Source organism: Polyodon spathula, chromosome 5 (genome assembly GCF_017654505.1).
Source record: "Polyodon spathula isolate WHYD16114869_AA chromosome 5, ASM1765450v1, whole genome shotgun sequence".
NCBI classification, from domain to species: Eukaryota; Metazoa; Chordata; class Actinopteri; order Acipenseriformes; family Polyodontidae; genus Polyodon; species Polyodon spathula.
The window spans coordinates 40,442,080-40,455,832 of NC_054538.1; the positions used below are offsets into that span (position 1 = coordinate 40,442,080).

General features: G+C 34.6%; 1 protein-coding gene across 3 annotated transcripts in view; it reads left to right on the forward strand.

Annotated features, from left to right (window-relative positions):
- The window catches only part of LOC121315959 (serine/threonine-protein phosphatase 2A 56 kDa regulatory subunit alpha isoform), a 91,301-nt gene that overhangs the window by 35,724 nt on the left and 41,824 nt on the right, over window positions 1–13,753 (forward strand). The window contains exon 1 of one of the 3 annotated variants that reach the window (XM_041250597.1): window positions 6,277–6,388. The exons of the other annotated variants lie outside the window; for them this stretch is intronic. Coding sequence (XP_041106531.1) covers window positions 6,292–6,388 — 97 coding nt within the window. The 5' untranslated portion in view covers window positions 6,277–6,291. Of the gene's footprint in view, window positions 1–6,276; window positions 6,389–13,753 lie in introns of those variants that run through there. 3 annotated transcript variants of the gene reach the window in all.

Sequence of the window (13,753 nt, forward strand, 5' to 3'; positions counted from 1 at the left end):
GAATGAGAAATAGACAGCATTTGTTTTACAAGTAAATGCATTATTAAAATAACTAAAATTAAATGAACAAAACACATTTTGCTGTGATTTTAAATTTTTCTCTGTGCAAATGTAAATGTGAACTTGTGTTCAACTTTCCAGTTAACAAAATGATGTGCTGGGGGTTTTAAAATGCCTGATTTTAAGAGTGAGTGATAAAGCTTAATCTAAACAAAACAATTGTGTGTAGGCTATGTAGAACAATAAAACACTCATAAGCTTTGGGTAAAATTGTTATATATGGCATCCATTCTTTATGATCTGTTTTCAGAACATTTCTTCAGTAAATGTCTGCTAATATTGCTAAAAACTTAAGGTACAATTTCAGTCTTTCGGAACTAAGGAATTACACTACCTTAGAATAATTAAATAAACTGTGTTCAAGCTGTTATGAATTGTTTAAAATGCACTGTAATTGGACTACAGTAGCGCTTATAAAGCTACTTAAAAAAAAAAAATTACCTTCCAGGAATTCAGTATCGGATCGTCAGTGTCTCAATATGCTGTGAGATCTTTGGTTCAGCTGGAACAGCAGAACTAGGATATAGTTTTGCCCTATGATTGACCACAATATGCGCAGATTTACCTGGACAAAGGCATATTTTTTGCGCCAATAACTAACTAATTAATTATGGAACTCTTTTGTTAGTTTCAAATATGTGAATTTACAGTGAGTTACAGTAGTGGACGCATCGTGGGTGTTAATTGCCTATGTACAAAGTAGCTTTTCCTTTAGCTTTATTTCAAGATTTATATTCTGGAACAGCGCATTTTAATTTGTACAGTACACGTCATTACTGTAGATTCAGTATCCAGAGTAGCTTGCTTTGATGTATACAAGTAGATAATGTTGTAAATCGAACCCTGACTTCGATTGTCGTGAAAATTCGAACGACGATTATCGAGCATTGAGTTAAATGACTTCCCTTACAGTAACAGTTTAAAGGGGCAAGAAGTCCTCTATTTATAGAGAATGGTATAAAAAAACTAATTAAAACAAATCCCGATGTTTCAAGACGTTTGATAAATACATAGGCATTCAAATATAGCGCGCTCCAATTTTCATATTCCTGCCGTCACTATGCCTTCTCCTTGTTTTGTGTAAAATCTGATGACTTTCTAGTGTAAACATAACGGTAAATTTTAAGGGGGTGGAACAACCCCACTGTCCAGAGGAGAAAGAAAACTACATTAGCACTGGCCTATTCTTAGCGTAACTTTTCCACACAGTACAGTAGAGGTAGCACACCCTTTCCTGCAACAGAACATTCCACAGACGACACATTCACGGTTGAGCATTTTGGTTTGGTGGTTGTTTTGTTTTATCATTTTTCTTTTTCTGGGTGTTTGGTTTTCAGATGTAGATTGAATTTTGTCGTATTTCCGTGATAGGTAATTACCTATTTACATATTGCACATACTACCTTGTCCTTGCGTATAAATAGGGGTCTACTTTAAATCGCTGTAAATTTACGTATTTTTCACAGGTAGGTTGCGGAATAAAATTAGGATTTAGCTGACATTTCGCGGACCTGTTTTAAACATTAAATACACTTAAGCAGACAGTATTTAAGAACACTATAAAGCCTAAAAAAATAGTGGTGCTTGTTTCCTTACTAAAACAGAGTTGTGACTTGATTTAACTTGCCGACAGGAATACTTTTTTTGTCTGCGGTGACTTTCCAGTTTGGTTTCTGAAAGCTGTTTTATTTTATTTTCTGTTCAGCAGCACCTATAGTAGCCTTGTGTTAAATGTGTGATTCTGAAGCTAAATCGTATGGTCAATCGATTTGTATTTTCTCCAAAGACCATTTTTGACACAAAACAATTCCCTCCATCTGCATGTACAGTTTCTTTGGGAAATATCTTGACAAGATCCTCGCAGAAAAGCTGTACAGACGCACTGATAGGCTGATTAAAACGTTATTGTCATTTGAATAGTAAACAAGAACTTAAACCGCTTTTGGTTATTTTTTTTTTTTTTTTTTTTTTGTAAATGTTATTTGTGGGCGTTTGTTTGTTTTTTGCTTAATTGCAATGCACACAGGACGACGAAGGAATAAAAAGGGCTTCTACAGAAGGAAGATACGTAGCTTGCGTTGTGCATTAGTTAATTTAAACAAGTTTTTTTTTTTTTTTTCCCCTCTCTGTACTTGTTCGGTATGCATTGTCCCCTAAGTGGTGAATTTTGGGGTGACCCCTCAATTTCACGATTTCCGCGAAATTGCGATTTAGGTAGACCCCTACTTATAAAAGGTACATAGTCAAGATCTTTAATTTTCCAGAACAGAAAATGCGCCCAACCATTACTTTTGGTTGCTGCTGGATTTCTCACCAGCTCCTGTTCATACACCATGATGCAGATAGCCAGATATATATATATATATATATATATATATATAAAATATATAATATATATATATATATATATATATATATATATATATAGTAATTAGTTTAGCTCAAGACATACACCATGCAGTAGGCAGATAGAGATCTAAAATATATATATATATATATATATATATATATATATATATATATATATATATATATAGATATATACTTATAATTGGAGTATAGAATTATCCTTGAGAGAAAAGGGAACAGAGAAAAAGGGGAAACAGGACTACACCTTTCCAGAAGGACACAGGCTGAGAACGCTAGGACACGGGCTGAAACGCTAATTTGATTGTTGCTTAATTACATATAATTGCTGTATTCGTAATTATCCCCTGCACCTGGCTGTCATTGTAAATTGGAGCCAGGTGCAGGGTATTTAAAGAGAGCAGCAAGTATGTTCTAGGCTGCTGTAATGTGATGAGCCCGACTATGTTATTAAAGAATGAAAAAGGTATGGTGTAAACCCTTTTTGTGCATTGTGTATGTTTGGAGAGTGTGGTTTTAATCGGTAAGCAGAGTAGCTGCCCGATTTGACAGGTTAAGGTTCCGGGAAAGAGTTTAGTTTAGTGCTCCATACGGAGTTAGGTTTTTGCTTGTTTTATTTTTCTGTAAAAATAAAAATAGCGCAACCGCGCTTTGAAAAATCAAGTTTTGTGTGTGGCTGGGTCATTAAAGAGCTGCAAAGAACCCGAAGGACTGTTTAGAAATCTTTTACTTTATATATATATATATATATATATATATATATATATATATATATATATATATATATATATATATATATTATATATTTTTATAACTTTATCAATTATATAAGTTTTTTAAGTTAATATATACACGTTTTTAATTTCCTGGAGTATTCGATTTCAATAAAATATTGATTTGTTATCGTGGGGTCCCAATCGATAGATTATTTGATTCTTATCATTACAAGCATGGTAGACAAGTTAAGTTTTCGGCAGAAACTAGTTCTGAGGTTACACCTAACAACTTTTTAATATAAGTAAAGTAGTCGGATCATTCTAAAAATGCTTTGACGTCATGGGAGGATGCTGGATTCTCTAGTGATTCACATCTGAGGCAGATTAAGGTAAGGACTGAGGCTAGCTACTTGATGACGAAGTTGAGAGTACAGCATGTTTACAAAAAAAGTTCATCACTGTTTGGAAGTAATATTACTACAATGTGCAAATTATCAAAATGTAAGCACTGTTCAAGCATTAGTTCTGTTGGTGATGGCTTGTGAAGAAAGCTGTTAAACTCGGTCCATTTATAATGTTTGATCCATTTTTACATTAAAGCAAATTCATATCTGGGAAATTTGAATAGTCTAAAGTGCATTAAACTGGAGTTATGTTTGTAGTAACATTGTTAATTTGGGTGAAATTGTCAGTATTGTTAACCCAACCTCAGGAAAAAATAAACATATGCTAACTTCTTTCTTTTTTTTTTTTCTTCTTTCAGCTGTTTACCTAGAAACTATATTTTGGCCATTTTGTGGTCTCCTGAGAACATTTTGATTGTAGTTATAGGGTCAAACTCTGCATCCCTCTGTGCAGAGTTTCTAAAGTATCTAAAATCTAGGTTCACAGTCAGACAAATGTTAGGTGCACATAAAAAAAGAAATTCAGTTCAACACTCAGTTTAGCAACAGGTCTGGCTCTTGAAGACTAATACAATATATCTGCTTATTCAATTGCAGAGACTGTGGGCAATAATAAAACAAGCTGATTGCTGTTAAGACTGCATTAGTCTAATTTGTATTTACTTATGTATTTATTATTATTGAAAAATGTATATTAGTATAGCACCTCACAGACGTGCCTGTTTTAAATATTTAAACAAAAAATGTTTTACATTATTGCCCAACAGATAGATGGACATTACTACACTGATGTTAAAAAAAAAAATAGTACTTACCATAATTCTTTTTTTTTTTTTTTTTTTTTTTTTTTTTTTTTTTTGAAGACCTGACTATCTACAATTATATTGACCTGCAGCAGTGTAATTCACAATCCTGATTTTTATCAAAAGATAAGGGGGGGACGGGGACACAACAATCTGATCATCAGTTTTTGTTATTTTAGCTGATTTAAAGAGCACTGATATTAATTACATTTTTTCCACCACAGAACTGAGTGTTTGTTCAGGTGTGTTACTAACTAATGATGCAAGAACACTGAGACAGTCTTTTTCCCAGTGCTGTGTAACGTATGAGCAACTTGCAGTAATTATGTTTCAAAGGAGTGCTGTTTATTTGGAATTGTTTTTTTTTTTTACAGCAATAGGATAGTGAGTTGTGTGCAGCAGAACAAATTTTATGCTACATTAAATCATACGATGAACTGTGAGTAGAATATTATTCTGATGCTTTAAAAAAAAAAAAAAAAAAAAAAAAAAAAAACTTTGAATATTTTCCACATCCAAACAGTAAAACAAGTCCTTTCAGTAAGCGCGTCGTAGTATTGTGTAATATTGTTATTATTACACAATGTTCTTCAAAATTACCTTTTGTAATTTTGTTTATCTTGCTTAATCAGCAAATGTTGCGGTGTATTCAGTGGCATTTTGAAGCAGAGATTGATTACTGTGCCGTCCTGTTAAGTAACAAATTTAAGTTTGACTGAATTTTGTAACCAGAAATTTTATATTATTTGACCCTTTTTTTTTGTAGTTGATGTTGCGTGGGCTACATTTCTTTTCTACTGCACAGTTTAGGTAGAAGTTATAATGTGCAGTGATTGACAGCAAGTGGCTATAAAAGTTAATGTCACCTTATATATTTTTTCCACAAGTGTTGTTTTTGTGTGACTGTTGTAAAACAAATGTATAAATTGCTGTCAAGCACGCAATATAATACTATGTTATTCTTTGTCAGATTTGTAGTCAATTCGTCAAACCTCGAGTCCGAGTCACGAGTTCTTGACTTCCCGTCTCGACTCGGGGTCCTTGAAACAAACTGAATTCCCCCCCCAGTCGTGGGGGGGACAGTTTACCTAACGAACATTGTCCGATATATCCCTCAGGAGAAATGCACAAGTAATAATAAAAAATAAAAATGCAAAATTATTTGATTAATTTTTTCTAGCTAGATTATTCTCTTTGCATGCCTTTCTCAACTTGTCTGTCACTATGTAAAAATATCTTGTAAGCAGCTGTCCCATTTAAACGAGAGGCGTTTGAGACAGTTTTTTGTTTAAGTGAAAAGAAAAAGAATGAAATCACATTATGATTATATGTTAAATAGATCATTTAAGTACAGTACATATCAGCATGTTTGATTTAAATCCCTTGACCTTTTGGCCAAGAACTTTTTTCCTTGTTGGTGTTGCAGCTGCAAGTTTCTGAAGCTCCCCTGGGGAACATGTTTTCTAAAACCAGTTGCGTCTTTCACCATGCTTGAGCATACTGTAGCTAGTTTCCAAACGCATCACTCACAGAAACATGTGGCGCCAGGACCCAGCAGAAGTCTCCTCCACACGATATGTAACTCTATACAGTCTGGGCAATAAGGACAGGCTAAAAAAAGGTTTGATAAACATAGTACAGAGCTTCCCAAGATACTGTTAAGAAATGCAAGGAGTCATTGTGTTATGGTTAAAAATAAATAAATAAAAATACTAAGCTGTGAAAGAAGTGAAATGTACGAAAGTTTGATTTAATAGTATCTGCTGCTTACCCAGATTTTTATGGAAATAGATCTCGATTTTGGCGTTTTTATTTTTATAGCATGTACTCTTGCGGTATTCCGAGCCCCTTCTGTGTTCCACTCTGGAGCAGGGAGAACTGGAATGGTCAGCACAGTGTTTAATACTGCACCTGCTTAGAATACTCTTGGTTTAGAAGGGGATGCAAACAGCCTTATCCTCTACCTACAAAAGGGTGACAGCTGCCTTCATTGAAAAGGATCAAGCACAGGAACACAGCAGTTCTTTGATTTCAGGATGTGAGGTTTGAAACCAGACTTAGACATGAGATTTAAGATGCTATGCTAACCATTTGCCTGTGGCTGCTTCCAATGTTGTTAATTTTTTTTTTTTTTTTATTATTTTTTTTTTTCCCTGCATGTAGGACACTATACTGGTGTTCTGTACCGTGGTGGGGATGGGATCAGAAAAGATTGATGTGATAGCACTGAAAAACTTCCAGTTCTAATTCATTTAGATTCAAAGTATTTACAGCATGTCACTGTATTTGAGATGAAAAAGTCGTGAGAAATGTAGATACACTTTTTAGTTTTTGCTGGAAGGTTATATTAGGGTTTACTATAACCTTAAAAGGTCTACAGGATTTTCCTCTGACTATTTTGGTTAGATATTTTTCTGATAAAACATTTAAGTGTATATGTGTGATCTTGTAAATTACTTAATTTTATTATTTTGAGTGTCAGTCATCAAAAATAAGACTGTTTTGAAGAAACCATTTCTTTGGTGACATGTTGAAACTTGTGTACTATGCCCAAATACGCTTGCTCCTCTTGTAGTTGGAAGTCTGACATTATGTGGCGATTGTACTTGTTTGACGTTGCATGTCAAAACACGATTTAAATATAAGCTTAATAAGAGAGGTGTCACCATTACTCCGCATTAGTTCTAATAGATACGGTAACTAGAACAGTATAGTTTTACAATCTTGTAACTCGCTACAGTCCGGTACAAAAACAACATTATAACACTCATAGGCACAAAAAATATTCCCTTTGGTTTAGTAAGTTAATTATTTTAAACAAGTCTACAGCAATCTTATGTGACTTATTATTCTTACTACTACTGCTATTTCTTGTACCTTTTATTTATACTCGTGTGCATGCATAGTGGGCGGTACAGTGGCGTGGTGGTTAGCGCTGCTGCCTCACAGTGCCTAGGGTTCTGTCTGTGGAGTTTGCTTGTTCTCCCCGTGTCTACTTGGGTTTTCTCCGGGTACTCCGGTTTCATCCCACAGTCCAAAGACATGCTGTTCAGGCTGATTGGAAAGTGTGTGTGTGGTGCCCTGCGATGGACTGGCGTCCTGCCCAGGGTGTAGTCCCGTCTTGCGCCCTGTGTCTGCCAGGTTAGGCTCCGGCTCACCGTGACCCTGTAAAAGATGAAGCGGTAAATGATGATGGATGAATGTATAGCCTTATTTAATTTAGACCAGCACAAAATGTGAACCTTTAATTTTGTATATTAAAAAAAACTGTTTACTCCAACTGAGTATTGTTTTACTGAAGGCTTAGCGCAGGTATGCATGACGTCTGGGACCTACTCAAGTGTAAAGCAAAATTTGAGTAGCTGAAAATGAATCACTGGGGCACATGATGCCCTCTGTGGAGCAACGATTTAACTAGAAATAGATTTTTGCCAACATTCCTCATAGTTTTAGAGATATTTGGAACCCAGCAGAAACTAATTGCACCTGCAAAGATCATATTTTTTATAACGTAATTGTTGACCCCTGTTCTGAGTTCATGCTGCACTTAGGAGCTTGTCTGACAACAGGAAGTCCAGGTACCCGTTGGGCTCAAATCAATTTGGTACTAATGAATCAAAGCTTGAATCATTTGTTTGTCTTTTGTAGTGTTTGTTTTTCTTTTTCAAAGTATTCATGTCGTATAAAATAACCACAGATTGTAGTATTACGTTAGCTCCATTTTAGGGGTTTAGTATCAAAGAAAAGCACACTGCCCTATATTTTGTGGCAGTTCCTTTAAATAGAACCCCTAAGTTGCAGCCTCAGCTTGTCGCTGTGATGTGATACTATCACGTTGCTATGATACCACATTTACAAGCAGTAGCAGAATTTCCTGCATGCGTAGGTCAGGCTTCACGTGAAAACATAATTACAAGAAGCAGAATTTGCTTCTAGTTGAATGAGTGTTTTTGTATTTTACTTGTGTTTTTTTTTTTTTTTAGTCTGGCATGCAGATCCACAGTACACAATTCAAAAATACATTTTTTATAAAGTATTTACATGTTTATTGGTACTGTAGACATGATACATGAGAATCTGTCTTCCTAATGCAAGACAAGCCTACACAATATCCTTTCGTTACTAATGGTGACATTTCCATAGTGACTCAGAAGTGCTGTGGGGTTCATTTTTTGTATGTGTTATGATACAGGAGCTGTTGTGGATCTTTCCTTGTCTGAGGTGTTTGCAGTTTTATCCCTTTTTCAAGAGGATGTATTTATTTACATTTTGTTCACATGCATTGTAGTACAATACAGAACGTCTGAACCACGGATGAAAATGAAAGAAAAAATATACAATTAACTACTTTAGAGTCGAGGTGGAGGTTTAATTGGTTTGGTAAAACTGTTTAGAACAGGGTTGGGGCAAAGACCAGGAGCTTGTTTCTATATTGCAAGATCGTAAGTTCCAAGAAGACAGGTCTTTTGACCAGTTATCACCTGTTTTCTGTATTTCAGTCAATGTAGCTGGAGTCATGTTCCAGTATGACAGGTAGGCTAGCAAATTGTACCCCCATGTCCGAAAATATCAGGAACCACGCAACACAAGGAATGTATTTTGAATGGTCATTGGAAATCACATTTGCATAGTCATATAGGAGTCAAACCTATAGGTTTAAGTGACCATGTTCTAATTTATGCTATGTATATATAATGTTATATATTCCCTTGTAATGAACACATTTGGAACAGCACCATAAACACAACATTGTGTTGAGTTATTTAATGTCTAATGTAATATTGTCAATCATTAACTATGTAAGGACACATGACACATTTAAAATATATATATGAGCTTAATTAAGGGAAATTGTGGGTTGTGTTAGGAGACCAGCAAGACAGCGACAGAAAGAAAACATACTAGCAGTACAAATTAATAAGGAATGATTTTATGATTTATATATATATATATATATATATATATATATATATATATATAGGTAGATAATTTAATTAACTGTAGTCTAATCTGTGATTTGTTGCCATAGCTACTAGTTTTATATTTGATTGAAAATCCTATTATCTTACAGGTAATCCATATAAATGGAATAAAACATTTGCATGCAGTTTAAAAATGTTATATAGAACGGTAATCAATTTTTTTATAATTAAATAAAAATACACATGGTTTATATCCAGGTAATTGATGCTGCTTGTGAAATACTGTATACAGTAAGCTTACATTGCAACAGCACCAATTTCAATACGACTTAAAGTAATAGGAACTTACGCGTGTCAAGTGACCCCAAAATTTAAATGATTAATATCTTAGTTGGCATTTAGTTTGAAACGTATTCTAACATAGCACATTTTTACACATTGTGCCACATTTTGTTATTTTTATTTTTTTTAAAGAACCCTATTGCCATTACCAATAAACCATAAGTGTCAGTAAAGAAGATGCTTACGAAAAAGCTATTTCCAAGTCCTTTATCACTGCTGTATTCTGTACAATCAGGGAAGTGGGTTCTGAAAGATGGCAGAATAACAAATCGCAGGACTAAAGAGAATGAGTAACGTGTGTTTTATTTAAAATTTGTTATATACAGTCAGCACTCCGATATCCAATAGCCAGATACATGTCAACTACGTTTTACCTCCCTTGTATTAAGAATAAAATCAATCCCCATACACACACACATATATATATAAAATCTGTATGTGTGTGTGTGTAACCAATTAATGCACTTGCCTGTCACACTTGATTTCCGACTCCATCACCAGTTTTCTGATAAAGCCCATCTCTTCAATATTACAGTGTACTTCTTTATCCATCACAGCCTGTGTTTTTTATTCTTGCATTCCAAATCAGTCTGTCTGTTGTGCAGTTACACAGCGCTTTTTTGACAGTGGATTTTAGAGAATCTGAAGTAAAGTTTATAAATATATTGATTCTCGGATTCTTCCCCAGACTGCTCCGTGGAGAGAACAAAAGCAAGTTTCGGAGGATGCGTTCTCCAGCCTAAATAAGGACGCTAAATTGGGGAGAAAACCGGGGTAAAAAATTAGAGACGACTAAATTTAAAATAAATAAATAAAAAGGATGAGCAATACTTGAAGATAATATCCTTCAGGAATAGAAACAAGACAAGTGTTTGACAACAGAACTGGCAGAAGGCTCAGGTGTCACTGTCCATCAAATCAACAGTAGGAAGGTCACTCTTGAAATCAGGACTTAAAGGATGTGTTGCAGTAAGAATACGTTAAGAAAGGGGAACAAGACTAAAAGACTAAAATATCCACAATACTATAGTGCTACTTTGGGTGTTCTTTTATTTTGTGTTGTGTTTTCACACTGGACACTGATTTCTTACTTGCAGAGATTATGTAGAGCCCTTTATTTTTTAGTGGACTGAATTAAGATTTTTTTTTTTAGATTTAAATGTAGTGACTTTTTTAGCGTTTTTTCACCACAGATGTGGTTTCTTATGATGTGGTTTTGCACTGGGCACTGCAGCTTTTAATGTTTTTGTGAAGAGATTTGAAATGACAGTGTACATATTGTAGCAGCTTTGAATTGTTTTTCAACAGTCATTAAATATGTTAACTGCACTTGATTCTTTATCATGGCTGTGCTGGGCTCTACCATTGAATTTTAAGCACGTCCTAATTGTAATCATAATCTATCTACTGTTGAAAATCCCCCCTCTGCAATAATGCCTGTGATTTTGCACCTACCTGAATCAATGGTTTATTCAGGTATTTACTGTAATCCTTGAGCATAGTAAAATCTGTCAGCAATTCAAATGGAGAAATTTGATATTTTGATATCTGTTCCAAATTGAAAACTAGTCCACAATCCTTTTAATTATAACCACATTGCTGTTTAAACCCTTCCATTGTACAAGACATGCACAATTCATTTGGAGAGGGTATGCTACAGAACAAAGAGTTTAGAATGCTTTTAAGTTGTAAAATGTACTTTTCTTGTGATCTGGACAGCATCAAAGCTAGGAGCTGTCTTTATAAATGAAATTGTTGAGTTTGCTACAGGTTGCTTAATTTCCTTGGATTAGCTCCTGGCACAATTCTCTGCATAGCAATTCATGTTCATATTACTAATTACAATAAAGGCTAGTAATAGGAACAGTTTTGGGTGTTGTAAACATGAGCACTGAGAAACAATACAATGGAACTTTTAGATTTTTATACTTTAAATAATTCTGTCTAAATCACAATGTTGTAGATGTCCTCTACATCTTCTGTTTCCCACTCGTGAATATTTTAAGGTCATTTTTCTTAAAGATCTGGTATCGTGGTTTAAACTTTATAATGTTACATTATGTCCAGTTTTGCTAAAGTAACATGATTCCTATTTTGGATTCAAGAAAGGTGGGTGTTTGAAATCTCGGTTTGCGATCTGTCTTGTACTTTTTTTGGTCGTTTTGCCGGGAGAGTAGGATTGTCTTCACCCCATTGAACGCATTATTTCCTTTCATTAATCAATAGCCAATGGCTGTGACCCTTTTTGACTGACGTGCTTTGCAATGAGTAGCATTCTTTGATCTGCAGATGATGCTCACATAGAATTATGTAAAACATGAAACAGGCACAGACTTTCTGAAAATGAGGTAAGCAAACAAAGAACTTTCTTTGACCTACCATTGAGACAGAAATCGTGTAGAAAACTGAAAATACAGTACATTTTCTTTTCAAAAGTTGGCTTGAGGTTAACTGAAGCTTTGTCATTTTTGTTTTGAAACATTTAAAATAAGCTTTACCATTATGTAAACTACTGTATGTGCTATAAATTGAATAGAGATAAATGAAACATCCTTCAATAATGAAAGGCCATTAATAAACTACAATGTGTAATGTTTCCATTTGTGGTCCATAGCACCCTATGATACAAGAAACATATTTTGTGTTCATTGCAGACACAAAAAAATGTATACACAAAATGTCTAGCCACAATGTTCACAATGACTTCGATAATAAGCACTTGTTTTCCAAGAAGTTTTTCATGGTGACCTTTTGTCAGCACTATCCTATAGAAGGAGAATGAATATGTCTGTTGGGTACTGTAGGTGAACTTGGAAGAAAAAAAAAAAAAAAAAGTAATGTAGATTTTTCCATCAGATGAAATTCTTGTTTGACCCAGCCTAGTATTACCGCTTGCCAATCAGTCCTGTTTGTTACGCATTCCTGAGTAATACTGTTCACAGTTACCCTCTGGAATGCTCTAAATTGGCAAAAAAGGGCAAGGCCAAAATGGCCTTCAGTTCAATAAATGTGTAAAGGGCACCAAGACCACTAAACTTAAGTCAAGGCCAAAGTGTAGGATGTGTCATTTTTCATGAGCACATTCAGTGATGAAGTATCAAGGATCCTTTTACATTGAGCCCTAACAAACTTTTAGTCATAAAATGTTCTGTTGAAACATACTTTAAAAACCAAATTAAATTTAGTGAGTACTGATCCCAGTACTTTTTGTGTAGCAATGTCCTGCATTCTGCCTCGGGCATTACTGTAAGTAAGGACTACAGCAGATTAAAATTACTGTCAAACCACTGATAACAAATTATACATATGTAATATATTTTGTTATATGGTACATAAGATTCAAATATGCTACAGTAATAAAGCTTGCCAATTACTATAAAGCATGCAGTATTACAATAGTCTACTCTAAAATGACTTGCAGTATGTAAAACTGCTTGTGATTTTGTGTTGGTTTGTTATGTCTTTCAGCTGCTTTATATTTACATAGTAAAGGGAAGAGTGGAATTTGTATCAATGATAATATCTAGAATGCAGAACAGTATGGAAATTGGGATTTATATTAAAGCCAAGAGCAGGGTAACATTTTTTAATTCTCCAGTTACCATATTTTCATAAGCTACTAGAATAGTGCAGACTCTTGCTGTCTGCTATCACCAGACCCCAGTAAGCCATACTTGCTATTTAAAATCTTACTACAACACAGGGATGTTGCCATGTGCATACTGCAAACATACAAGATATTTATTTTTTTCTTCTATGGCAGGTCCTATGCTACAGTCAAAACCATTATTAGCCAGAACTGCTATGTGTGAATGCTCATGTTGCATAGAGAAGCTTGTTGGCACAACAGAAAGCAGACTAAAACCAGACTCATTTACTGTACTGAAGCTAAAATGGCAGTTGAGCGAAAGGCTTTTGAAAAAAAAGGCCCTGTCCACACCGCATAACCGATCTCAAGAACAAAACTCAAAAACTTTAATCCAGCTCAAAGCGTCCACACTAAAGTACCATTTCTTGAGTTTAGTCGGGCTTAATGCATACAAACAATATTAAAATAGTTTGGTTACAGTTCCTAGCAGCCCAATGGACTACGATAGCATCCTATTATTCACTGTATTTTACAACCTTGCAAATATGGA